The 27167-nt window shown below is 42.3% G+C and overlaps 1 protein-coding gene and 2 long non-coding RNA genes across 7 annotated transcripts in view; 2 read left to right on the top strand and 1 right to left on the bottom strand.

The window, feature by feature from the left end:
• Window positions 1-81: 81 nt before the first annotated feature.
• On the bottom strand, window positions 82-18425 carry LOC121067203. 5 transcript variants are annotated; one of them, XR_005818166.1, is made up of 4 exons: window positions 18000-18425; window positions 13071-13186; window positions 1756-2282; window positions 82-213 (listed from the first exon to the last, which is right to left on the bottom strand). It is a non-coding gene; the product is annotated as an uncharacterized LOC121067203 (long non-coding RNA). The 5 variants fall into 5 exon arrangements; XR_005818167.1 differs by lacking the exon at window positions 82-213 and having other exon boundaries at window positions 1934-2047; window positions 2131-2282; XR_005818168.1 differs by lacking the exon at window positions 82-213 and having other exon boundaries at window positions 1962-2047; window positions 2135-2282.
• Window positions 203-2100, top strand: LOC121067206. Its single transcript, XR_005818173.1, has 2 exons — window positions 203-642; window positions 1826-2100. It is a non-coding gene; the product is annotated as an uncharacterized LOC121067206 (long non-coding RNA).
• A 246-nt stretch (window positions 18426-18671) lies between the features above and the next one.
• Window positions 18672-27167, top strand: part of REV3L (REV3 like, DNA directed polymerase zeta catalytic subunit) — a 125144-nt gene continuing 116648 nt past the window's right edge. Inside the window, 1 exon segment of the mRNA XM_040553862.1 lies at window positions 18672-18905. Coding sequence (XP_040409796.1) covers window positions 18767-18905 — 139 coding nt within the window. The 5' untranslated portion in view covers window positions 18672-18766.

The following is a 27167-nucleotide window of genomic DNA, read 5'->3' as shown; positions in this document are numbered from 1 at the left end:
CTAACAGAATTGCAAACACCTATTCTGCACTGAAGTATTTGTCTGCTTTTTCTTGTTTCAGTCTAGCAAGCATATTTCCCCTGAATTGTCAGTATCTTTAGAGTGAAATGAGAGGTAAAGGTTCTGTGCTTTGAGAAAGTCAAAGGGAAGTTCAATGTCTACTGCAAAAGCAAATCTCCTTGTGACAATGTGCAAACTGATGCGTTTCTGTAGCTGTCTCCATCAAGGAAAATAAAAAGAGAGAAAGACAAATTGATTAGTATTTACAAAGCATCCAGCTAATCTTACTACTTGACTTGCAAGAAACTCAGTGACATGTTTTGGGTTTGTTTTTTAATCTTCAGTATTTGGATGTTCTTTCTCACAGGGTAAATAACATCACAACTATGTTTACACTGTAATGGAATGAAAAGTCCTTTGGACCAGATGTAAGCACACCATATTCTGCACCTCCCCTCCCCAGGCCCTATCTGCCCCAGATATATTATGGCAGCAAGGACTGCCAGCAGAATGCTTGTGAGCATTTCTGTGCTAGTGTGCTGAACCACCAAGCTCACTCAGGTACCCAGGTGCCATGAAGCTCTCAAGAAAAGGCTGTGTGCCCACATCTGTGGTCAGTCCTGTATGCTTGCAGTACAAAATGTAAGTGTGATTTTTCAGCAAGGTTTGAGGTCAGGTCTACTTTTATTGGAGTGCAGATGAAGGTCTTAAGTGATTATGTAAATGTACTAATTATGTAAATCTAGAAGACACGACAATTAGAATTAAAGCTGAGAATGTAAACGTGGACCTTGTTATCTTGCACTTGGAGAGAGTGTTATTTTTCTGAACAATGTAGCACATGAAAACCTCAATTCCAACACAAATCTTTACTAACAAATCAGGTTGATGGGCGGTAGGATAAAGGTTAACCATAATTTGTTATTTACAGTTTTCAAATTCATATACAAATCCCTGTGTTCTGACTGCTAAACTCTTATGCTCGATACATATGTTGTTTGTTTTACCAGATTACATGTGAATGAAAAGAACAGCTGTGACCTCTCCTTGTACTTTGGAAGGGCTCTGACAAAAACAAACAAATCCTACTTAAGGAAAAAAAAAATCCTTAATTTGAATTCATTCATTCTGCATGTGTAAGGACCTGCAGAATTAATCCTATGTCTTTATCACATTCAAAATTAATAGTAAAAAGGCAGCTAAGGTAGAATTACATAGCTGTTCATATTCAGTTTGGGAGTTATCTCTTAACACTTCAGTTACACCACCATTGTCTCCTAACCTATAACCAAACTCACTGTGAACTGGTACAATGTTCATACAAGCATCTACCTAGGCTGAAACTGAGAGTTCAAGTAAAACCATTTCCTCTTTCTATAACCTTCAGTTACCTAAAACATGTTATTAAAATTATTTTTCTCTTTGCATACATAATTTTCAAAATCCTTTGTTGGATTGGGTGTGGTCTTTTAAAGCATAATGATTAAGCTGCTACAAGTACAGAGCTTATTTCCATAAAGTCACTAATATTTGTGTATCTGCACTGCAGGCTTATGTTGCTTTTATTATACTAAATGATTTGTACCAAAGAACAATAGCTAAAGGTATACAAAAACGGGGCATGCGTAGCCCATAGTTAAATGAGAACAAAGCCCTGTGTAGTCTTTAGCTGAAGTTGGTAAATGAAGTAATCTGTGTAAGTTTTGAATGTGACCAAAACATAACGATATATATATTTCACCATTAATTACTCACTGCAATTACTGATCATCATCCCTTCGCTATGCCTCCTGGACTGCATGCTCTCCTTTTTTCTTCCCCTCAGAAAATACAGCTCTTCAAATATAAGCGTAAGTAATGAGAATACAACAGCAACAACAACAACAGGCCTCTGAACTCAGCTGGAGACGGAGGCTGCTTCCTCCCCATCAAGACGATTGTGTTGATCAACATGTCTTTCTGTGAGGCAGCTGCTCTCGACTTCTGCTAAGCTGTGCACTCAGTGTGGGACGTGGAAGAGAGGAACTACGGGTGCTGGGACGGGAGTCTGGAGACAGGAAATATCGTAGCTGATATTCTGGTGGGGAGGGAGCTAAGGAAGGAAAATGCAACAACTGATTTGTGACTCACTGACACTGTGCATTTTTCTTGGCCTGTGAAAGTCTGATGATCTCTGTCTTTTGGTCGTCTTCCACATACTCTCACTGCTGTCTAAGCTTTCCCATGTGTCAAAGGATCCAGATGCTTCTCTTCCACTGTCTTCCAATTTGACTGAGCTACCCCTGTGGTTAAAAGGCACAGGTACGTGAACAATGTGCATTTTCAGTAACAAATTCTGCAGCTCACTGAAAGTCAGAAATTAATACTTTAAGTAACAGAGGAGATTGCTTTGTTGTCTACCAATTTTGTTAATTTTCACATGTAACCATATTTAAAGAAATTGAAAATATACAATGAATTATCTAAGCCTGTTATATAACCTCTAATTTTTTTTGAAGGAACAGGCAAAGAAAGAAAGCAGTACATAGCTGCAGCTGGCTGTGCTCATGTAAACCAACCATTTAATAGCTCAGTGTTCCTAACAATAAATAAGTGACATTAATCTACTCTGTATCAAGGAATGTATTTGAACTCCTTAGGCAAGTTTTGGGATTAAGCTCATGAGGCATGTGGTACCTAAAACAAAATAGACAAATAAAAGATGAACATTTTCTGAACTGTGCTACCAATAAAGGATAGGATAAGACAGGACAGGACACGATAGGACAAAATACAGTAGAGGGAAGGAATGACTGGCTTACAGCATTCTGGACTTTATTCTTTAAACAAGCAGAGTAACTTCCCTCAAAGAACACACTGTGAACTGTACAGTCTGTGACAAGGCACCAGGCCCGGTGAGATAGCCAAATGAGCTGAGCATGCCCACTTAGAGTCCCCTAACGTCACCAGGCACATTAGCTTAACACCCAAAAGAGTGGTAAGAATTTATTCATCCAGCCGTGAGAAACTGCAGTAAATCCATCTGTGCCATTTTCCCCCAATATTCTCCAAAGTTACATAAAACCAACCCTTACTATGTGGTAAATATAATCCTCTCTTTAAAAAAGAAATCTGAATCTGAAATAACATGTTAATTTACAGGATGATTAATAGTTTTGCTGACTGGTAAAAATCCGGTTAGAGCAGCTAGGGTATGATGGCTTTATAGGAGCAGGATGAAGTTTATTTGATTCTCTGCAACTGCGTGTCCTCAATTGAACCTACCAATCCTTCGCTTTGCAAGGATTGTAACTCATGCTGCAGTTGGATCAGCCTCCATTTCTATTTTTAGTGCAGATCTTGCTCCTTATTTAGTCCTGATTGCATAGCCAGAATTGCATTCTCAGCAGCTCAGTGAAAAGCCTGCCTGTTCCATTTTATAACTTTTCCAGACAAAAAGATGGGAAGCCCGTAGCTTTCCAAACAGTCTTATTTTAGGAGCTTGCAATACGATACAGTCCAAAACCCAAGGGCCACATGAATCCCTGCTGAAATACTACTGACTTTCCTGGATTTTTACACAGAATGAATTTGGCTGCTTGTAAGTTAACCAGGATGATTATTTAAAACAAAACAACAACAAAAAACCCAGCAACCTTCTTCACCCTAAATGCTTATAGGATATTTATTGAAACCCTAACATACATCTGGATCAAATTCTCTAGACAACATTTTATCCTCTTTAGATTCATAGTTTATAAATCTAATTCATGGAGGCAACTACTAGCCAAAAAATGAAATAAAGAAGGAAAAATGGAAAACGTTGGTTTTGAAGAATCTCTGAGCAGGGATGGCCACACAGAAGCAATTTTCTGCCCCTCTATTAAAAACATAAGGACGTGCTTGAACAAAATTTTCCCACTATAGCAAGGACACGTAGGGCTGCTTTAGTTCTCTGTCTGCATCAGCTACAGTGCTCCACCTTCGCTTACAGCGTTTGCTTCTGCAATGTCTCCTTAGTGAGAGACACTTGGTAAGTTTTACTTCTAGGTGTTGCGCGTAAGTGTAGGGCAAAAACCCAGGATTAAGATGATCAAGGCTGTTATGCTGTAAACACAAAAACTACACTGCTAATACATGTAAAATACATCTCTGTCTACACGTACTGATACATGTTGCCAGTAGTGGATCTGATTCCCATGCGTGAAGACACTTTGCATCTTACTATACATCTGAATTATGCATACCTGCAAAGAGTGTTTTATTCTTAACCCAAGGTAGAATCATATCCTCATGTGCAAAGATCTCTTCCTAGACGTCATCCTAAACCCTTGCCCTCCCAACCTGTAACAAATTGCTAAGGAATTGTTATGCTAGTCAGGCAGCAATCGCTGAATTCAGCCATCTTTATCGTACGTGTAATGATATCCAACGCTGCTCTTGCAGTGGGGGAGATTGACTGCAGATGGAAATTTCCCTCAACCGCCCCTGTTTTCAGGCTGTTGCCTGGTCCTTTTATGCTACACTGCGAACACAAAGGCAGATTTGAAAGAAAATTAACTGGAGGAGTAAAGGAATTAAAATCAGCGAAGGAAAAGATGGACTAATATATTCTTATTGTATATTCAGTAATTTAATTAGCCCCAGTCAAACAGTGGACAAATCACACAGCCAATGCAAAGCAGAAGGGCCATAAAACTACGCATTCAGCAGATCTGCATTTGCATATTTTGTGTTCCCCAAATACCCAATTCATTCCGTGAAAATGGAAGGTATTCCAAATACACGAAGTCAGGCTCTGTATCCTGATTTAAATAACTCAGGAATTGAAAGAGAGAAGTTGAATGCCACCAGAAGTACTCAAGATCATTATCTCTAAGGCAGGAGGCTAGAAACTGAAAGGACTAGAAGTTATCAGCTGAAAATAAAAGACCCAAGTACATGAAAGACTGTTTATCCTTGCTGACATCAGGAATATTGTACCCTTGTACCCTAAGCGGAGACAATGGAAATTTGGGTATTCAAGATATGCAGTGGCTGTGGTTTTCAACATCACACATAAAGCTGAAACTCTAACATATCTAGGGGAAAAAATATTTAAAAATACTGGCACTGAGGTGACAATGCTAAGAACAGGCTAATGGAGTCATGATGCATGGTCCTATAAATCAGGAACAAACATTCTGATGCAAATGTATCTAAGAAGAGAGCTTTATTTTCGAAGTGCTGTGAAGGCCACTCAGATTTTTTACAGGTAACACTGAAAGAGGCTGAAAGGACATGAAGTCCTTCAGAAAATGGTTGAAAATATAACATAGTCAGACTTCCTTTGACTCCTTTTCAAGAGGCTCTTCTGTGCCGAGGCGTGGCAGAGGTCCCCAAGAAGCTGATGCTGAGCTGCAAGGGCCCAAGTCACTGTCCAAGTCTCCCTATCCTTAAGAGGACATGCCATGTTCCAGGAAGGTTTGCAGAAATCTTCCACAGGGAAATTCCAAATCTGAGAATAAAACTTGTAGGAAACACCTCAAGAAAAGATTTGCTCTAGCAAGCCCTTGGCTTGGACTTTCTTCTGGAATGTCATTGACACCATAGTATAGCGCAAAAAAGGATCAATTTACCTGCAACAACATTCTGGACATAATTTTTCATAATAAGAGTGACTGCTGAATCCATTTGGAAGAAAAGCTTGTCTAAGTGTACGGAGCTTTGTTTGTAATTCAACGCCATAAAGAGCACCCTAACAGATGATGAGAACTTTGTGTCTGATCTAACAACTATTTCTGTATTTTGTTAGCAATGACCAGCTCTGTGTTTTGAGTTAGGAAATGTTAGGAAATTAAAATAAAATTATTCAAGTGCCATTTTAAATCAAAATGAAGTAGGTCACTTTGAAGTCAGCTTTGATGGTTGTCTTTTTTTTTTTTATTTTTAAATGAGAGCATGAGTCTGTTCCCTCAGCACCACTTAATCACTGGTAACTTTCATGAAGAGCAAACAAAAGACCTCTTTTATTTATCTATTATGTTACTAAGAGGTGAGAACAGCTTGATGCAAATGAAAATCATTAAAGCATTCTGCACTACCATTAACTGTCTGAGTATCTGTCTATGCAAATACAACGCACAGCCCAGTGAAACTGCAGCCTCATGACCTTCTGCATTGAAAATCTATGCCCTGTGACTCTTAACCCCACAGCTGAAATACTCTGTATGATGCGCCTTAGCAAGCGCTTAGTTTGGATAGGCATGGAAATGGAGTGCAAACCATTACACAGAAACAAATTCCCCTCAAACCATTACACAGTTTCAGATTCCCCTCATCCTGACTGGGCAAGGGGTAACAGCAGAGGTACCCGATTCGTAACAGCGCTACGGTATGAATAATAAGCAAAAATGTGATGGCCCAGATCGGAACCCGCATGCAATTACACCCAGAACTCCACTCAGGTACGTAGTCCCATTTAAGACAGCATGAACATATCACAACGCAAAACCGTAAGTGGTCTGTAGGATTAGAGGCCTAATTAGAAATAAAACCTACTGCCCTAATTCTTTATAACTTTGTGTGGCCGTTTATGCCCATGCAAACCGAGTATAGAACACTGCTGTTCGCACTAAGTAGCACTCTACCTGAATGATAAAGATGGGTAAATGTATGAAACTGGAGAGTTTAGTCCTCCAAGAGAAGCAGTACCTAGCAACAGGAATGCACAAGAACCCTGCATTCTTCATAGTTTTAACCACAGACACACTTATGACAGCTCAGAAAGCAGGTTACAGAAGGCCATTTACTGCTGTTCAGTCCGCCTCTCTCCTTGGTGAAATTTAAGTCAGTCATCAGGCACAAATTTACATCTGCTGCCTGAGAGCTTTCCTAGAACTAAGCCTTGGCAGAAGTTAGGAATTTCTCCCCCTCCTTTGGGACACATACCTTTGTTGCCTACTCTTACATCATGGCACAGAGGTTAGGACAATGCATTATTCAGCAGCAGCTGGAGAGGAAACCGTAGATGGGATTTTAGGCATTCCACTGCTTGAAGGACTTCAAACCAGCCTCTCCCATCTCATAGGAGAGCACCCCCATCAGCAGATGGTTGCATACCAAGTATCTCTTAGCTCCAGCTTGAGATTTTGCCAATCAGGGCTGGGGAATGGAAGACTTTTGAGGCCAGAGACAATAAGGATGCTTTAATCTCCTAGGCCTGTTTTATATGTTTTCATTAAACAGTGATTATACAGCTTGCATACATAGTACCGAGTGGAGGGACTAAGGACTCCTAGGCAAGTGCCCTTATTACTCATTTATTTGGATGTTCCAAAGAGTAATTAATGCATTTGAAGCACTTTGAAAAGAAAGAAATCAGTGGGACTGAATCTAAGACTTTCTAAAAGTCTTCATCTGAGTTTGGCAGATTGGCACCTTTACAAAACCTTATCTGAGACACTGCTGCCCTGCTCGTGCTGTTGAGCAGAGCGGTACCACGGAAGACGTTTGACCTCCAGACTGCTCATCGCTCACGGTGTCTGGGTGGGCCCATAACAATCAATGCCCCCACAGGCTCAGGGGACAGCCTCTGGACACAGGGAGACCCAGCAAGCTCCCTAGTCCTAGGTTCACAGGATATAACAGGTAAGATACGGTAAGGAACGTTACAAAGAACCCAATGAGGAAATCATGAATTCTGCTCTCACAGGACACTTAATGCCAAGCAACTTGGATTTTTTTTAACCTCTGAAGTAACAATGTTCTCATTTTATAGATGACTGAAATAAAGTTAGCTAGAAATGTTTTGGTTTTATTAAGGACATGCTAATAAATTATGCTAACAATACAATATTTACAGAAATGCTGTGACTCTAACATGCTTGTTCATCTCCTTTTCCATCAGGACACAAGAAGAAAAGCGTACATTTCCAGCTAGTGCACTTTATCCCTCTCAGCAACTACTTCCATGTTTTTTCCTTATCTGAGCAAAATTTACTTTTAAACAGAACCATTTAATTTTTAAAATGCTAATACTTTCAAAGAGTGATAAAAGATAAAGCTACTCTGAAGGAATTTGCAACGCATGGATGCTGCTCATTTCTTTTGCCTAAAAGAACCAATTTTTGCATTACTCCAGGCAAAAAGCAATTCTGTACCAGTCAGAAAAAGACAGAATTAGGGAACTGACTGGTAATCTGGTGCTGGAGCAATAGAGAGAAACTCAGGTTGCTGGCAGTGAAATCTTTATCAAAAAACAGATTTTAAAAATTGCAGCTAGAACATGTGATCTTTAAACAGGGTGGGTTTTTTGCCAACAACAACTAAGTCAAGGTGGAGACTTTTTGGTACGAAATCCAGTTTCCTTTTCTGAACAAACAGACATTAAAAAAAAACAAACACCTTTCTGCTGATTTTAAGAGCTTTTTCATTGCAGTGCAAAAATATCATTTTTTTTTTTAAATGGGTACCTAAAGATTCACCCAGAACAGCCACCATAACTGCTATCTTCACACAATGAGGAAGAAAAACAATCAAGAGATGCAAGAAAGGTATCATCTAATGAAAGACATACCCACTTCTCTCAAAGCACAAGAGGTCTTGGCACTGACAGTTGTTTCCAATGTCTAAACCTAAGTCCTTATTTCAGAATGATACAGTTTTGCAGACGAGACCAGGACTACATTTGATTTACTGAGTGATTCTCTTCTGTTTCCTTTTAAAGATAAAGAATGTGTTTAAAGCTGTGTGAGAATGTGATCACTTCTTGGAAGGCTCCCTTCCCTCTCTGAACAATCTGATACCCTTTCATTTTACAACATAATCATTTCCTATTTTTCCTTGAGTGTTAATACTTTCAATCAACAATTTTTCTTTGAAAAAAAAAAAAAAACAAAACATGGTCCTAATGAGAACAAATCACGTAATCATTAGAGGAAAAATACCAAGCAGGTCAAAAGCCTAAGTTCTGTCCTGAGAAACACAGCTACTCAAAATGCTATCTCCACAAAATAGCTTTTGAAGTAGTATAGGAAAAGGAAGGTGACGGTGCTGTGGGTGGGGAGACTGGAATATGGCACAGTAGGTATTATTTTAAGGTTAAACAGCACTAAGCAAAATCCTTATTAGCCAAGCCATCAAGTTAATGCTTCTGAAGGAAAACAGCTATCACTGCTTTTCTAACTGCAGCAGCTGCAAGACTACTCAAGAAACACAGACCACATTTTAACAGAATCAAGTCTCAGTCACTTAACTGCACAGCTTCCAGAGTGAATGTATCTGATTTCTCTACTTGACTACAAGTCCATAACCAATATACATAATTATGGTGTCTTTCCTTTCAATATTTCCTAACTTCCAGTACCGTATCCCATTAGAGTAACAGACCTACTCTATAAATATGTATTCTTCCTAAGTTTGTATCTCGAACAGTATCTATCTCATGCTTTGAGATACAAAACAACCAATGTACTGGTAAGAAAATTAATTTTATTTGCCAGACTCCAAAGTTGTTGAGGTAGGTCTGTCTGCTGAAGGGACCTGCACTTCTGCAGTGTCAACCTTCAGCAGATATTACTGTAATCAGTGGACCATAACAATAATTATCTATACATACCTCAAGCACACACAAAAGTATTTATATAGGGCATCTCTATGTAGGAAGACCAGGTTCTGGAAGCACTTCCAGTAATATCTTTCCAGGATTACTTGTAGCCACTCTGTTTGCATTGCCTTTTCCCAGATGTGCCATTTACCTAGCAACATCTAATAATACTTACAGTACTATTAACTAGCATAAATACTAGTATTCGCATCTTCAAATGGAAGCGTGCTTTGATTTTGGAAAGAGTTAGGAAGTGCAACTGTGTTAACTGATGGATGTCAGACCAAAATAAAATGTCACTAGTTGCTGGCTAAATATCAGATATCTACTGAATAGTATCTACTAAATAGTTCCATGGTGTTCTGTGACTTTCTGCATTTTAGGAAGATACATCTGAACGTATGTACACCATTCTTTTCTCCTGCTCCTGATTATATATTACACCATTAAGATCTGCATTGGAGGAAGCAACCCCCTGAAAACATTGAAAAGCCCCATCAGCGTGAGTACAGAAAAAGAGTACTAAGCTCAGTACTAAGTGAACATTTTCTAAACCAGGTTTTCAGTAGTTGCCACATAAAATTAGGGTTTTTTTGGTTTGTTTGTTTTTTAACATCTAGATAAGAACACTACCTTTGAAATTCTAAACTACACCAGACTCACTAAACTCAACTTTAGGCCAAGCAAGTCTGAACATGTTAGCCTTAAAGGACAATAGAATCTTAGGCAATATTTAGCTTACCAGAGAACAAATAACACTCTTCCCAAAAGCCAAAACAAAATACAAGGTCCAAAGGAAATCTTTAGATATTACATACTCCAAGTTCAGGAAAGCATTTGGTGCTCTCACGAAACCTCCAAATCCCTCAGAATGTGTTGGATAGATTACAGTGCTGAACGAGAGGCGATTATACAACAAGCAAGGACTGTGTAAAAATTCTGAAGCTTAAAGAAAACAGTGAATATTGTAGGGCTCGAGATAAAACTGTAAAAACTGTCAGCAAATAAAAGACTTCTAGGAAAAAGGACATGCAGCAACGTATGTGTGTGTGCGCGCGGTGCCAAAGGAACTGTTATGAGGCCTTGTTTTCTTTGATGTCTTCATTAATCTCTGAGCAGCCACAATGTGGACAACTTTGAGGACATGGAGATAGCTGAAAGTAATTTAGTGTGGCTCAAATGCAGTCAGAAAACAGCAAGATGAAGTTAAGTTAAAGAAAAAGCAAGCTACTGCTACGGAAAAGACTGAGAAAAATATTCTGGAACATATTCTGGAATGTATTCAATAGGATGGAAATAACCCCAAGGCATAATATTTGTAAAGGATCTAAGGATAACAAGCAAGCAGAAACTGCAAATAAATTTGTAACAGAATACCAACAAAAAGACTAATTTAGATTTAACTTGCATACTTGGAAGCATTGTATCCTGGAGCAGGAAGATAACACTTTCCCTCTCTGTAGCTCTAGGGCAGACTGTAGAACATTTTCTTTATGAACAACTAACTAAGCACTTCAAGCCTCTTGGTGAACCAAACATTAATACCCTCTGGCAATTCATTCTGCCCTACACATGGAGGTCATATAGATGCCTGAAATAAAATAAAAGACTGTATGGACATAAACCATAAATTCTTCATCCACGCTTTTTGTAACCACACCTGGAATTCACCAATGAGTTCTAGGCATTTTACCAAAAAGATCTCAGCAAATTGGATGGAATTCACATAAAAATAACAGAAATTCTTTGGGAGCTGGAAAGACTCAAAAGGAAATGTAACAAAACTCAGCAAGTGTAGCTTAAGGTAGGCAACTAAAGAGTTCAAAATGCTATTTTGCTTAACATTCAGCTTGTTCTGGAAAATTATTTGAAAGAAACAAACACCAAAAAAGAAAATAATTATATGAGGTGATAAAAAGTTATACACATATAATTAACTAGGAACATAAAGATTCAGACAATACTGGAAACATAAACTGAGTTCTAAAGTATGGGTAATTGTCCTAATGGAAAAAAAAGAAAGTAGGTATCTGGAACTCCAGCATAAAGTATGCACCCATATGTTACAGGACCCAATACTGACAGAGACGGGCAAAGCATTTAATTGGTCCCTCCCATCTCTAATTTAATCTTACAGCACTTTAAGTTTACTCTGATAGCGACTCTCCTGTCTCCTCCTGGATAAGAGATGGCTGTCATATTGGACTGAGGCTTCTTTCGCTTTGTCTGATGCATGAATGGGGAATGCCTCCCGTAAGTCAGGCTACATGGCAGAAAAAATACAGCATTTAAAATGAAATGGGTTTCACCACTTCCCATCCAGTCCCATTTCTGTGATTCATTCACAAAAACACATTTCACATATTGAAACAACAAAAATTTGAATCACCATAAGTGCATGTATGTGCCTACATAAGCCACAGTAGACTAATAGGACTTTTTGCAGTTACACTACTTGAAATTTTTCCATTATGAAATCTTTTTTAATTACTCACTGTTTGAACCATTTGGGCTAACTCTCTTCACATCAGACACATTCCTCCATGGAGAGTATCACCTAAATGTTTTGGCTATTTATCAGAACAATAATATGAGAAATTATGTTATGTTTGTTAATTTAAAAACAATTCCTACAACCATTTACCTGAGCTCTGTTGCATGGAAGAGAAACTTCAATTTGGGAGCGTTATGTACACACATACACATGTGTACAAATAAATGATATGTATTTTAAGTTAGTCCCATCCAGTCACACATACTTCCTCCCAGAAAGGCGATGGAAGGATCATCTACACCCAGCCTCAACTGGTAGCTCTGTTGTAAAAATAAACCAATGACTTTTACTTTTTACAACAGAAGCTACTCAAACACTCAAATTCTTCCCCATCACTCCACTATTTGCCAGTAACCCTCACTGTCGAGCACACCATTCCCACAAACAGTATTAATGTTCAAATATTAGATGTCATTATACACAATTTTCTCTTTTATGTCCATACCCAACTTTTAGTCATTAGACCTAAGCAGTAGACAGTTTTATTTTTTTAATCACTGTGATTCAGCAATACCTCTCATAAAATCAGCTCTAGCACTACTCCTCAATTACCTAAGACTTAATCAGTTCATCTTAATCAAATTTCATTTATGAACTTCTCATCATCATACATACAATCAATAAACTGTACTTGTTACTATACTGTTAGCTGTTCCCTAACAATGTGTGTGTTCTTGTTATGCTAACCTGAACTCATTACAGAACCATGTAAATATTTGTTCTTGACAACAGGTCATTCTCCTAGCACGGGAGGGAACCTCAACCCATCCTGAATACAGGATTCTGTCAGCAAAGAACAGATCAGGAATATTGTCTTATCTCGGGAACCAAAATGAAGTGTTTACTGTCAATTTTCTTGTATGACGCTTGTAACTCTAATGCTGTTAATCAATAAAGACACTTTTTCAACTAAAAAAAAAAAAAAGCGGTAAGTTCTGCTTTGTTACATACGTGTAATTCTTTATTCATTTTTACATTTCAGATGATATCATTTTCTTGAATACTTAAGTGTTTTCCTGTACGCATGTTCACTGGTAGGTTTTTCTGATGCAAGGCCAAGGCAAGACCTGAAAATGATGGGGAAAAAAATACCTGTTATTCCTGCATAACTTTCCATTAAAACATTAAAAAATTCTCAGCTATTTTAAAGTTCAAAACCTTGCATTTTATAAGCAAGATATTACGATATTTCTACTATACAAATCCAACCCGGACAATTCTTACATATGCCTGCTCTCCTCCAAAACTAAGGTTACCAGCAACTTTTATTTATATGCTAAATAAGAATACCGAAAGACACTCGATTGGTAGACTCTACTTACAACTTCCAGTTTTATAGTTCTTTTTTCAACACCATCTACTGTCATTTCCTATTAGCAATTCTTTATGATTCCCGCTAAATTTGTCATATGGCACTAGTCTTTGCTAAAACATTGCTTTGATACATCACGTGTTTTTGTAATTGAGACCTAGGTTAGTCTTCCCATCAGGTTTCTAGTGGCAAGACACTGTTGACAAGTGACAAGACACTGGTGTAAGACCATTAATGAAAGGTGTTATTCCCCTGCTTCTGATAGAACCCAACTGCATTGTACTTCAGAGCCAATTGCCTACCTGGTATCTTCAACAAGTTTTTTTTTTTTTTTTTAAGAGTTCTCCTGAATTAGGATCTTAAGCACTATTTCCAAAGTACAGTTACCTCCACAAATGAATTCTGCAGCCCAAGTGGCACTTTAAGCCAGTCTGGCATCTTGGGAGTTGCTCAATTCCCTGCTGTTCACATACTGTGTTTCGATTTTTATCTGGTAACATCCACCCAGTACTTGACTTTCCACTGCTATGATGGGCACGCACAACGCTGCCTCAAATTCTGTCCAAAGCAGGCCTAGCTACCTAGAGCATAAGAAGGGTTTGTCAGGACTGTCATATGAAGACTCTTCCTGTGTATCTTGCCTAAGATGCCCAGTCTAATAAGTGTTCTTAAAACATAAAGACAGTCAGAAACTAATCTTTCCTAATATTTTGCACGGGTGCATGAATTTATCCATTAGCCTGCTGTTAAGGCACCCATATGTGAAATGTTTATCCGTTTTCAAACCCCAAATCTGCCTAACTTAGAAGAGAGAGCTTTCCTTGCACTTTCATCTCCCAAATAAGATCAAGGTTGTACTTGGCTTAGGTACCTAACACTAAGAAAGGACTCCAAAGTGAGAATCCCAAGAGAAGACTAGACCCTTACTCCTTTGGGCAGGGGAATATTTAGGTGATACTTTCTCAGCATTTCTAGACAGCTTTGAGCCGAACATGAGACTATGGATTCTTACACGTGGCAAAGCATGTCAAAGTTTAGTAGTCCCGCACTACACAGCATAGCACCCAATACGTTAGTCTGAAGATTTAGCCTTTATTCACTTAGCCTGTCGTGCACACAGGGAAAATCAGTTCCTGTGCAATGCAGACAGTCTGTCTAGATCGGGATGCTGAGCGTACTAGACACTACTCCAGACCAGTATGCCCAGGTTTTCTCCCTGCAGAAACCGTGTTTCTGTAACCTGAATCGACACCTGAGAAGATACGGCCCTCACCCGGCTCTGGCTCTGAAACACAGTTGGAATAAATCCAGGGCATCCTCAGACAGAGAGATCACTCCAAGATTTCAGAGCATAGACCTTCGAAAAACTGAGTATCTTGGAAATCAATAGGAACACAAACATGGATACCTAAGTCAGTTGTAAGTTAAGATGTCCTGTACAAAATGTTACCTTCTGGGTGATACTTTAACCTTTTAATGCCAATTTTTTGGGGATCTTGCTATTATAATTAGATATTTGGAAGAGGTGGCTTTTCCCTGCCCCCTACCATGTTTAGTTGCTAGCTGACTGTCTGCTCATATTCGCATTTATCATTTTTTTGTGAACTGCGGGTATCGTTTTGTGAACAGTTTTTCTAAGTAGGCACATAGTATGGATTAAGAGAAATAAGACTGACGTGTCTTTTGTTAAAAAAAGAGTAGCTGTCCTGATTTTAGTCTACATGGAAATCCTAACTTTTAAGACAGCAATCAGTTACAGTGATAACTAATACTACTAACACTCCATTTTTTACTGTACAGCTGTTTAACTGCATGATTAGAAGCAGTTGTATATGCGAGCTTGATTATTTTCATGCAAATACGTGGCTGGCTAATTGGGAGAACAGCTGCTGCTTAGCAACTGGAGGAGAGAAAAAGGGGGTGACTTGCTTTAAAACTGACTAACACTTTACAGAGTCCATACAGAGTTTGAAGACAGCAGGGGAAATGGGCGGCAGTGCTCTCTAACCACGACGCTTCCTTTTGCGATTTTTGACATCCTAGGACGTTGGCATCTTCAGGTAATAAGGGATCAGCTATGACGAAATGTGTACGTAATAGCCGCATATACGCATGCACGAACAACAAATAAAGCGCGTACTAAAGCCAAACCCTGACACACAAGCTGAAATGTAGGAAAATCCAGAAACAGACTTTGTTTCCATCACCTCCTGTAAGGGTTACTGACGATACCATCAACACTTTTTTGACTTCGGCAACTTAAACGAGCGATCAACTTAAGCTACCACAAGCCAACATTGCTGCAAGCAGCGTTCTCTTTTCCTCCCTGCTGCTCAAACTCAGCCCCTGCGCTGCCTCCTCCACTGTGCAAGCGCAGGCACTCACACACCTACATAACGAGGCAGACAAGGGACCTGATCTAGGTTAAATATAACCCCAACTTTTTAGTTGGATCACTTTTACCTGGCTCAGTTCCCAAATCCAATTTATTATGCAGCTAATCCAATACTTGCACTACCATGAAGAGGGAGGCAGGGGACCTCTCGTGACAGTGCTGACTCAAATCTCTTCCGAAAATACATCCTTACCCCGGTGTGACCTTGCAGACAATTCTTTATTCTACTTTCATATCCTTCTTGCAGTCAAAGTGTGTTCTAAGAAATTAAGAGAAACTGAAAAAGTACAGCTCAGAGGAAGTACCCAATAAATGTCTTCATGACTAAGACTACCACTTGGATCAAGCTACTTACATCAAAAAGGAAAGACGCTTAATTTTTTCTTAAAGTGCCTTGCAACACATTCAGAAATTGAATAAATAGCCTGTAGGAACAGGAAGCTGGCTCTTGGTTAGGTATCAACTTTTCTTGTCTCGGTCCCACTGTCTTCCTTTTTGCAACAGTTCCTCCTAATTCAAAACACAGCCCTCTCTGATTTAATAAACAAAATTTTTTGGTAATGAAATAGAAGACTGATTGATGTGCTTTAGTGACCCTTGCTTTGTGCTTCTAAAAAGTTTGTTATTCCAGCTATCTACACTACCCTGTCATGGGCGACTGCCTTCCCTTCAGCCGGGCTAGCAGATGTGAACTTGTGCCTGCATCTCATATACTGCACTCGTTCAGAAGAAGCCAGAATCCTCCAGTATCTTAAACGCCTTGGATTATATTCCAACCCAGCTGAGGTGCAGCTACACTCATGTTCTGCTGCCTAGAACAACACAATATAGTACTGGATTGGTACCTCCCAGTACAGAGGTGGACTGCTGATATTGTAGTACCTTACACCTATGCAGGAAGGGGTGCCAAAGCACATCTGCCAGAGTTCAAAGACATTAAGATGTCACTGAAATATGGAGTGGTTGGAAGATACGATGTTGAGGAAGTCCTACCGTCACGTGAACAGAAAGACAAGAGCATGGAACGAAGTAGTGTCCATACCAAAGTCCGATGGAAAAATCAAGAAAGTCTTAATTAAGCAGCAGTACAAAATGTATTAAAATAGCACGGGCTAGAAACTTTGTTTGGTAACATGCTTGGCAGCCTCCTAGTGATTTACTAGTCTTCATGCAATTCAAGTGATCATAAAAGAACATTCTTTCAATTCCAAAGGTTTTCCAAATATTAGCCTTGCAAAAGTAAATATCCATCAAAAAATAAAAAATGAAGATGTAGCTCAGTTATTCTTTAGTTGAAAACAGTTTGGGTTTCGGCCCTATTTCAACTACTCACTTTTATGATACAAGATTTTTTGAAGACTAGGTAGTTTGACGTTGTTTCTGCTTGCATAAAAATGAGTTTATGGGAAACAGTGGTAAGGTAGTGAAAATAAACAGCTTACTAAGAAAGAGTAGCTAAACGCTTACCCTCAGAGCAGGCAGGCAAGCTTCCTGTTCATTACAATGAAAAAACGAAGGGTAGCAACTGCCTGACCTGCCTTTTGTTTAAGCCCAAACCCAAAACACATGTAAGGAAAATGCGAAACACATGTTTTACATGTTGGGCTTCTGTCGGGTTTTATAGATTCGTACGCCCAGCTCTTGCCATCCGGTCTCGCACGCACACGTAACAACCTAACTCTAGGTGTAAGCATGCTGAACGTTCATACAGGTGGGTCCCCCGCACCGCCGACTCTTGCTTATTTCCCCCACACCTCACCTCCGAGACAAAGAGGCTACAAGGGGGATGTGACCGGGGGGTTTGTGCCCGTTTTGGAGGGCAGCCTGCCCCAGCCAGCCGCACACCGTGAACCACACCCTCCTGGAGGCCCGGGGGCGGCGTGAGGAGCCCCTTTCACCCCTCCACCCCCACCAAATTACGGCAGGGCACTAATGAAGGAGGCCGGGCCGTGAAGGGAAGGTGAGGGCCCGGCCCCGCCCCGGCCCCAACCGCCCCCACCGCCGCTCCGGCCACAGGGGGCGCAGGCCCCGGCGGGCAGCGCCGGGGAACGGCATCACCCGGCTCCCCCCCTCCCGCCCCCGTTGCGTGTAGTTCTGTTTTATTTTGCTTTATTTTTTTTCCTTTCAGTCTCGCTGCCGGGCTCGCCGGCCCCCGCAGCGTGCCGACACTCACCTTCCCGCAGCGAGGCGGCTCGGCGTCCAAAATGGCGGCCGGGCCCGCCCTGCGCCCCGCCGCGGCGCTGCCTCAGCCCCTCAGCCCCTCAAGCCCCTCACCCCTCAGCGCCATCGGCGGCTCGGGGCTCCGCAGCCTCGCCCTCAGCCCGCTCGGCCGAGCGCCGAGCCGCGGGCGGACATTTCCCCTCACACAGCCGGGGCGGGGCGGGGCGGGCGGCGCCTTCCTTCCCCCTCCTTCCCCGCATCGTCCTGCGATGGTTGCGCCCGTGACGCCACCATCATGGCAACAGCAGCCGCAGCGCGGAGCCGGCGGCCAGCCCAGGCCTCCTCACGCATGGCGGCGGCGGTGTCGGTGGTGCTGCTGCCGCCCCTGAGGCGCCGCCGGCCGGCGGGGCCCTGAACGACCCGGCGGGGGGGGGGGGGGTGGGGGCGAGCGCGCGCACGCGCCCGGAGCGGCCGGCGGGGGGGGGGGGGGGGGAGCGAGAGGCGGAGGGAGGGAGGGAGGCAGGCAGGGAGCGCGCGGCCGTGCGCGCGCGCGCGAGGAGGGAAGGGAGAGAGGAGAGGAGGAGGAGGCGGGCGGGGGGCTGCGCGCGCGCCCTCGCTGGCTGCGGCGCGCGGGGGGGGGGGGGCGCGCGCGCGCGCGGGGGTGGGGGGGGGGGGGGTTGGAGCCGTTGCGGGCTCGGCGTCGGCTCCGGTCGCGCGCCTCGGTGGCGGCGGTGGAGGTGGAGGCGGCGGCGTCGGTGCGGGCTCGCGGCGGCCAGCACCATGTTCTCAGTGAGGATCGTGACCGCCGACTACTACATGGGCAGCCCGCTGCCCGGCCTGGACCCCTGCCAGGCCCACTTCCGAGAGGCCCCGGCCGGGCGGGTGCCCGTCGTCAGAGTCTTCGGCGCCACCCCCGCAGGTAAGGGAGCGACAGACGGACGGACAGAGACGGACGGACGGACGGACGGACAGACACCCCCCCTCACCCCTCCCCTCACCCGCTGCGGCGCGGGGCCCGCTGGCGGCGGGCCTGTGGCCGCCCGCCCGGCGGCGCGGGGGGAGGCAGCTCCTGCTCTTTGTGGCTGGGTCGCGGCCCCTTCCCCTTCTTCCCCTTCCCCTTCTTCCCCATCTCCTTTCCTTCCCTTCCCCTCCCTTCCCTTCTCTTCCCCTCCCCGCCTCTCACCTGCCGGCCCCCCGTGAAGGGGGAAGGCCGGGGGGGGGGGGGCAGTTGCACTCACCCAGCGGTTTATTTTTTAATTATTATCATTATTATCATCGCTATTTTCCCCGGGGGCGGCGGGTGCTGCAGTGCAGACGGGCACGGCCCCGCCGCCGGCCACATGTTGCCCCCCGGGGCTGCCCCGTGTCACCAGCCCCCCGCAGCCCGGCCGTGCTCGGGGCTCTCAGCGCCCCGGCAAACGGCCGTGGTGCCTGGGAGCAGGGGTTTCATGCCCCTTTCTGTCTCCCCACGCGTTAACCAGTGTGTTTTTTAAACAACAGCCTCCTCTCCGAGGTGTTAGACGTGTGAAGGGGTCATCGCTTACGTTCCCTTTATGCTTACGTTGTATAATGCTGACCTTGGGGATTAAGGTATTTCTCCGTGTTTTATTGACACGTTGAAAAAGGTATCGCTCGTATACATTAAACGTTAAGCAAGACAAAAAACGTGTAATAAAATAGCCCAGCAATAGCGTCTTTCCTTCATCCACTTACATGGCAGAACAGACATTTTTCATTTTTCCCAATTATCTGTTCTCAGATACAGAGAAACGTGAGGTATTAAAGCTGTTGTGATCTGGTGCATCTCCAGCTCCGAATTATGAAGTGGATGAGTGGGATTAATAGGTACAATATTGAGGTAGTGGGGCCTATTTTATTGTAGCTCTGATTTTGCATACAAAGGAGATATTATGTAATAATATTTATGTAATGGCATGAGTAGCTATTTCATTATTAAAAAATGTAGAGCCTGAGGTTGTCTGGCAGGTAGCAGGCTTTGTGTGCATGCGTGTGTGTGTGGTTAACTCATTAAGGCTTATTTTCTTTAAAGAAAATGTTTAGGCTATGCCATATCATGAATGTGGCATCCTAAAGTAAACAGTGCAGTAGTTTAGTTGTCCAGCTATTAGGAACACAGTAGGAAATCCTTGGCTTCCCAAACCATAAGCTTTAATGTTAGTTTGCATAATTGAAGTGTTTCTAATTCATCTTGGTTAGAAAGCACGTTTTACTATAGTCTGCAAAGGAAGCATGACTTGGCTATCCTCTCTGTATTTCCTTGTTAAACTTTTTTACGGCTCTCTTCTTTTCTGTCCACCTAATGTTTGTTCAATGTCTTCAAGAGTTTCTTATTGCATCTCTATCTTTATTAAAAAAACAACAAACAAACAAACCTGTAAGCCTGTCTTCAGAGGTGTTGGGAGTAAGCGGTCATTGTCAGAAGCAGAGTGCCTGACCTCAGAGAGAGGGCTATCCGATTCTTGGCTCGAGAGTCAAAATATAAAATGAAATCAAGTACAGTCACATCTACGTTGATGTTTTCCTTGAGGGAAAAAAAAAAAGGTAAAACCGACTTGTAATACACCATATAGGGCAATAGTGTGTGCTTATCGTCTGGTTTACAGGCACCGTGATGCTTGTCTTCACGTGAGTTGGTCGGGAGGAGAAAAGCCCTGTCTCATTGGGTTTAACATGTACGTCTTGCCTGCAGGACAGGTGTTCAGTTGCCACGCTGCCTGCGTGATAGCAAACCACTACGTCTGCGTAGGCTGCTTCACCTCTGGCATGATTAGCTCTGCACGAATCTTGGTATGTTTAAAGCTGCGCGTCCATGCTGTGCAGCTAATTGGGAGTCAGGTTCAGACCAGGCTCCAAACTCCACCTGCTGAGTGAAGGGAGATTGATTGGTGTACGTGAGTGGTTTATGCAGATGTTCAGAAAGTTAAAACGTCTGGCAGCAGTGTATCTTGTGTCTGCGACCAGCAATGGACGTTGGTTCTGAAGGCGCGTGCTCTTTCTGCCTCTTCTTCTGCGTTCAAAGAGGTGTATGAATGGCAAAGGTTGCCAATGTTCTTATCTTTGAGGGCTTTTTTTTGTAATCCTATACTTAACAATTGATTTAGAGATTGTACTGGCAAACCATTCCAAAATTGAAGTGGTTTGTGGTAACGGTGGTTGGGGGAGGTAAAACAAGGCTTCTAGTTAAAAATAACGAAGGACTGAACTCCCAGAATGAGCTGTGTTTGTGATAATGCTTGACAACTTCTTTAGGTCTTTCGAAGAAGAAGAAATGTCATTCTATTCAGCAAGACCATGCGAGTCATCTTTTGGTGTCCTACATCTTTGCTGAATAAGAGCTCAAAAGGCAAGGAATCAAAACTTTCCTTAAGCCTAGAGCCCGCCTATTTTCTGTTTTTCTGTGAAACACAAAGAGCAGAATTCTGACTGCGATGGCAAACGGCGAAGTGAAGCACTGCTAGAATTCCTGTTTGAATGCATCTTAGCTGGTTAAGCCATTTCATTTCATTTTAGTGGTTTGGTGCTTGAAAAGCAGACTTGCACGTCTGTTGGCACAATGAATCGGGCAAAAAGTAAAACTTCAGAAATGCTGCAACGCTGCCATGGTGGTAATACAGTAAAAGCAGTATTAAATTCACGCTTTGTTGTATAAGATCATAGATACTATTTGATGAGACATCTTTGCATTTCTAAAGGAGTCTCGTGATATTGTTTAAAAACAATAGGCTTTAATTCACTAGGTAATGCTTAACTATGAAACAAAATTTCATTATCTTCTCAGGCAGTATTTCTGTTCTGCTGGCTAGCAATTTTTGTAAATGCTTTTTATAAAAAAAATAAACCTCTGAGAAATGGCAAGGCCTGTTTGTAACAATGAAAGCATGCTGAAAATTGAATTTCTGTTTATGTATGGTCCTTTCTTTAATTGGTGGTTCTTGAGTTGTCATTCTTGTTGCTGAGTCGTGGCATGTGGAGCTATCAAGGTTGTGATTTATTTCCTGCTAGCTCTTGGCCATTTCAAGGTCTTGGAGTTTTTCCGCAGGATTTCACTGACTATCTCCAAAGAAGAGTCTGAATGCTCGGCTGCGTGTTTGTCAGGTGTTGTTCAACTGCTGAAAGACAGAAGCAAACTGTAAATCCATCCATAACGAAACCAGGGTGAGAATACGTGTCGTGTTACGGGAGACATTAATAAATGAGCTGCGGTTGCTAAATTAATCACTTCACTTAACAACACTGAGTCCAAGTAGCTGAGGACACTCTTAAGCCACACAGAAGATGTCTGTTGGTGCATGATAATGCGTATTTTAAATGGATAGTTGAAATATTAAAAAAAAAATAATCAGAATTCAGATTTGGGTATGATATGAGGCTGACACATGATAAATTCTACAGAAATAGGTACATGTTTTGAAATTGCTTTGAAGGCTGTTAGGCTGGGAAATGTTTGTTCAAGTGATGGAAGAGACTTTGGAGAAGGCAGATTATAAATTTACCTTAGAAAAAGTGGTGTCTAATTTCAGGGATAACATAAGACTGCTGTCCTCAACTGCCACTATTCATCTCTTTTTGAAGAATTTTGGGTTACGAAATCACTGATTCAAGACTGAATCTTACTTCAAGGCAGCACAAAAACTCAGCTGAAGAAGAGGATGTTTTTAAGTTACTTTTGGCCCCGAGTTTTTCTGAGGCTGGGCATAATTGAGAGCAGGGGTTTGGAGCCAACCAAGTGTGAATGCGTCTCAGGTAGGCAGCTGAGTTTAGTTTCTCGGTTTTCCGAGAGGAAAAAAGCAGAGGCAAATGCTCCAGCTCAGATCTGGCTCCCTTCCAGCGGCGGTAGCTCTGCTATGACTCAGTGAGGGGGCCTGCTTATCTTCTTCTGTTCTTCCCTCCCCTTTCCCCCTTCACTGACCTGGCTAGGCTGTATATCTGATCCCATCCCAGTGTCTCTCTCTCCTCCCTTGCTGCTCACTTGAGAAGGAATGAGCTCATCACAGGAACTTGCTGCTTTTTATGCTCAGTTCAAGATTAACCTTTTTTCCTCCCCTCATTCTTGCTACCACTCCAGACACGTTGTCCAGCGATAGCCATTCCCCGTAGCCTCTTGTTTCATTATCCCAGCGTTCGCAGCCAGGGATCCTTCTGGTTGTCCCTGCTTCCAACGTTCAGTTCTGCAGGAGCGGGCACTTCTCTTACGGTCTTCCAGTTCCTTCACTGGGGGGGACATGAGGATGCAAAATAGGTTGCAGCCACTGTGGTGTGGCTTATGCCTCTGCCTTACCTCTCTACTCTCCTCCCTCAATATACCCAGGTACAACTGGCCTGGGGCTGCACAGTGTAGCTCCACTTCCAGCATACCAGTTCTGCATTGGGCAGTGGCAGGCTTCTCATGCTTCTGAAGAGCTAGTTGAAAAATAGCCTCATGCCCATTTGTTTCGCTTTTCTCCAGAGGTTTGTAGTTTCCATAAGATGTGAACAGGGCTCGAGTAGGAATTGAGGAATTTGGGATAAGGCATTTATGCCGAGATTGTTCTCGGTGTTTGAGGTCTGTCAGTGATGTGATTGGAGGTCATTAGCCAGTAATTTACCTGATTTTTAAAAATAATATGTTTTCTAGTCTGTTTTTTGTTTCATTTGTTGGTTTAGGGTTTTTTTTGTTTTGTTTTGTATTTTTTAAAAACTGTACTTTTTTTTGGAGGCATCTGTTACCTACTTTGTATAGATTGCCTGCTGAGGTATTTGAGCAATGAGAGGCTGCCTGAATAAACTGTGAGATTCTGCTCTGCTGGTATGAAACTCGTTAAGCAGCAAATTAAGTACCTGTGTATATGTAGACTTGCTATAATTGTTTCTTAAATAAACCTTAAAATACTGTGACAAAGTTGATATTCTAATTAGAATCCAGCCATTGGTTTCATAACCATTGTTCTGTTTGCATCTGGGGAGTAGCTCCCGGTCAAGTCACTGAATGTTTGTGCTCTTATAATTCAATCAGAAATAGATGTGTAACTGGCACTATGTGCCTAGAACCCCTTCAGGTGTTGTAGAGTCCCGAATTTTTCACAAAGTAGCTGGGTCCATACTGAGTATTGTCCACAGTACCTGACTTGGAACTCATTTCTATGCTCAGCACCCCTGGAAGCAGCTTATCTGTCTCAGATACCACTTCCAGTTCTGCTACGTATTTCTTGTGGGTCTTTTTTGGCTGCTTGTTGAAATATTTTCTGTTTCGGTGTGTAAGAGGAACCTCCTCAAAATAACACGCTGGGCTGAAAATAGTCGTCTCTCTTATTTTTACCAGAGTAGCACATGGATGTCACAACTGAGGTTGGCAGGATTAGGCAATGTGTAAACACTCAGTGAGAAACAGCTCCTGCTTAGTAATTTTTGCAGTCTGAGCAGACAAGATAAATCTCTGGAAGAAGGAGGCAGGTGTGGTAACACCATGCTATCCATTTCTTCTCAGTCTCCTCTTTCAGACTTCCAGTATCGATCATTTAATACCCTGTTCTGCTAACTGTTGTCATTACCCTGTTTTTGTCCTTTCCCCTTGATTGACTTGATTGACCTCAGCGTGCCTCTGAGAAGGACGAAGATGACAATGAAACGAACTGTTCAGAGAGAGGCAGCAAGAACGCTCGCACTGAAAGATTTATGTTGGAAGTTTGGTCTCAGATGAAGCAGCTGAAAGCTTTCGGAATGATTGGACAGCATCACTGGAGATTCAGTCTCATGTTGTGGGAGATCTCCTGATCAAAGTCTCAGGCCAATTAGCAGCAAACCTTTGAGTGGTTTTGTGTTTTTTTTTTTTGGGGGGGGGATGTTTTTGGTTTTTTTTAATTAAGCATTCTGCATCTCCAGCTGTCACAAAGCCAGCCTCTGACAAGCCTGCATCTATTGCGCTTCACCTGTCATTGCTGGACGTCAAGTTGACCCTTGATGGACTTGCTTCTTCCTCTCTTTGCCATGTCGTATGTACCGTCCCTGCATATTAAAGTTGTGTGCCTTCCTTACGTTCCTGTGTACATCTCCTCTATATTAACTTGTTCTATGGGGAAAAATTGTTTCCCTGTCTATTGAATTGCTATCGTGCATTTCAGGAACGTATTCTTGACAGATGGCGAGATATACCTAGGTAGAGAAAAGTATGGATTTGCATAGGGTCCCACATCACGTCAGTAGCAAAACTGATAATACAATGAAGCAGTTACTGTCTGCAGGCAGTATTTTTTTTCTATGATACTACCCTGCCCCATGATAAATTTATGTAAATAGCAAAATAATGTTCCTTTATACGCTGAGAAAAGTTATAGTCATGGTAACAATTATAACATTAAAGCCTAGACTTGATTAACAGGGTCCAGGGACTGGCTGGCAAGATCTGCCATGAAATCTGCATAGTTAGGCTGTAATTGCACTGTTGCTCATGATACCTCTGTGTATTCTGGTGAAAACAATTTTGCAGAATGCAGAGGAAGAATCAAATCTGTGAGCGTACAAACAGGCAGTGTTTTCCTGCCTGTGCTACAGTGACTTTAAGGATGAGGATACAGCCCAAAATACGCAAGAATCTAAACAAATATCAAAAAAAAAATTGTAAGAGATAAAGGGATTGCCTGAAATGCCAGCGTTTGCACAGGCTTCATTCATGCATGCTTGTTAAGCTTCTCTTCTTTCAAGAGCTGTTTTTTTACAGAGCAGCTATAAGGTGTGTTAGGAGTTTGTGGGTATTTTGGCAGAGTGCTTAAATAAAACCTCGCACTTGATGGCCGGGAGTGGCTCACGAGTTATTACAGAGCCATTTGATGTCTGCATGCTCCTGCTTTTCCCTGTCCTGCGATCAGCGTGCAGACAGCCATTTCAGATAGCTTCTTCCACCACTCACATATGTATGCAGCCCATAACATTGCCTGTGTGTTGCTGAGCTCACGTGTGTGGCTTTGGTGTATGTGTGCATGCCCTCTCAGATTTTCAGGTTGTGGAGTCTCCCTCCTTGGAGGTATTCAAAATCTGGCTGGACGTGAGCCTGGGCAAGCGGTCGTGGTTGGGCCAGGTGACCTCCAGAGGTCCCTTCCAGCCTCAGCCGTTCTGTGCTTCCTGAGACCGCTCCTGTCAGCACGAGGTGCTCCGTACAGCCTGTTCCTGTGTCCAGGGCAGCATGGTGGCATCCAGAGGGTGTGGGAAGGGTGCCAGCAACTTGGCTTTGAGTTGGTTACGTTACTGCTGTAAAAGTTCCTGGAAGCTCTTGGTAGTATTACCGAAAGCCAGTAGAGATTTGGAAAGAGTATTCACTACATATACCATTGCTGGGTTGGGCTTGTCCCTCAGTGACAGGTTCTTTCTCCCCAAATTACAGAGAGAATGAGCAGCCACTGCTGATTTACATTCAAATTGCACCTCTATACTGTTTGCTGACTAAACGAGTGTTTACTACAGCAAGGCTGCATGTCCTATTTTAGGTGCGATATCAACATGCAGTACTCGGTGCGAATATTGGAAGGGCTGTGTAATGTTGCACCTAATCCATAATACTTGGCATTACTCCTCAGGGGAGGTTTACAATACAAGTTTTCTGAGTTTTGTATAATGAGATGTATAATGAGTCGTTCATTTTGTGTTTGAAACTACCTAGGTAGTTTTCTGTATAGCACCGATCCTATTAAGCAGTGGGAATTGGAAACTGATTCAGCCCTCATTTCTGCAGGTACTGCCTTCAGATCAGTAATGAACAAATTTTTATTGCTGCCACCCCTATTATATTTATTATCCAGATGAGGAGGTTATTTTGTGGAGTTCTCAATATAGCAGCTTTTACGTTTCCTTTTTAAAAGTTACCTATTTAACCTCGCAAAGGTGTTACAACAGGCTCTCATTGCAGATCACTCTTCCTTCGTGTTCTTCTGTGTTGTTTTTATCCGTTGACCATTAAGCAAGAGGTTCTGTGAATTCATGTTTATAAGCAGTGAAACCCATTTTAATATCTGTAAGGAATTAGAAGGGATTATAGGCTCTTTCTTGTGTTGACATACACTGACAATATTTTATAAATACTTGGAATCAAATATTTTAATATTTGAGCTGTTTGAATTAGCTTTATAGAACTATGGCTTAACCGTCTTTACTGTTAGGCCTAAATCGCAGCAGTAAAAACAACCCAGTGCTG

Source organism: Cygnus olor, chromosome 3 (genome assembly GCF_009769625.2).
Source record: "Cygnus olor isolate bCygOlo1 chromosome 3, bCygOlo1.pri.v2, whole genome shotgun sequence".
Lineage (NCBI taxonomy): Eukaryota > Metazoa > Chordata > Aves > Anseriformes > Anatidae > Cygnus > Cygnus olor.
The sequence above is the reverse complement of the archived record's forward strand: the minus strand, read 5'-3'. Positions and strand labels throughout refer to the sequence as shown.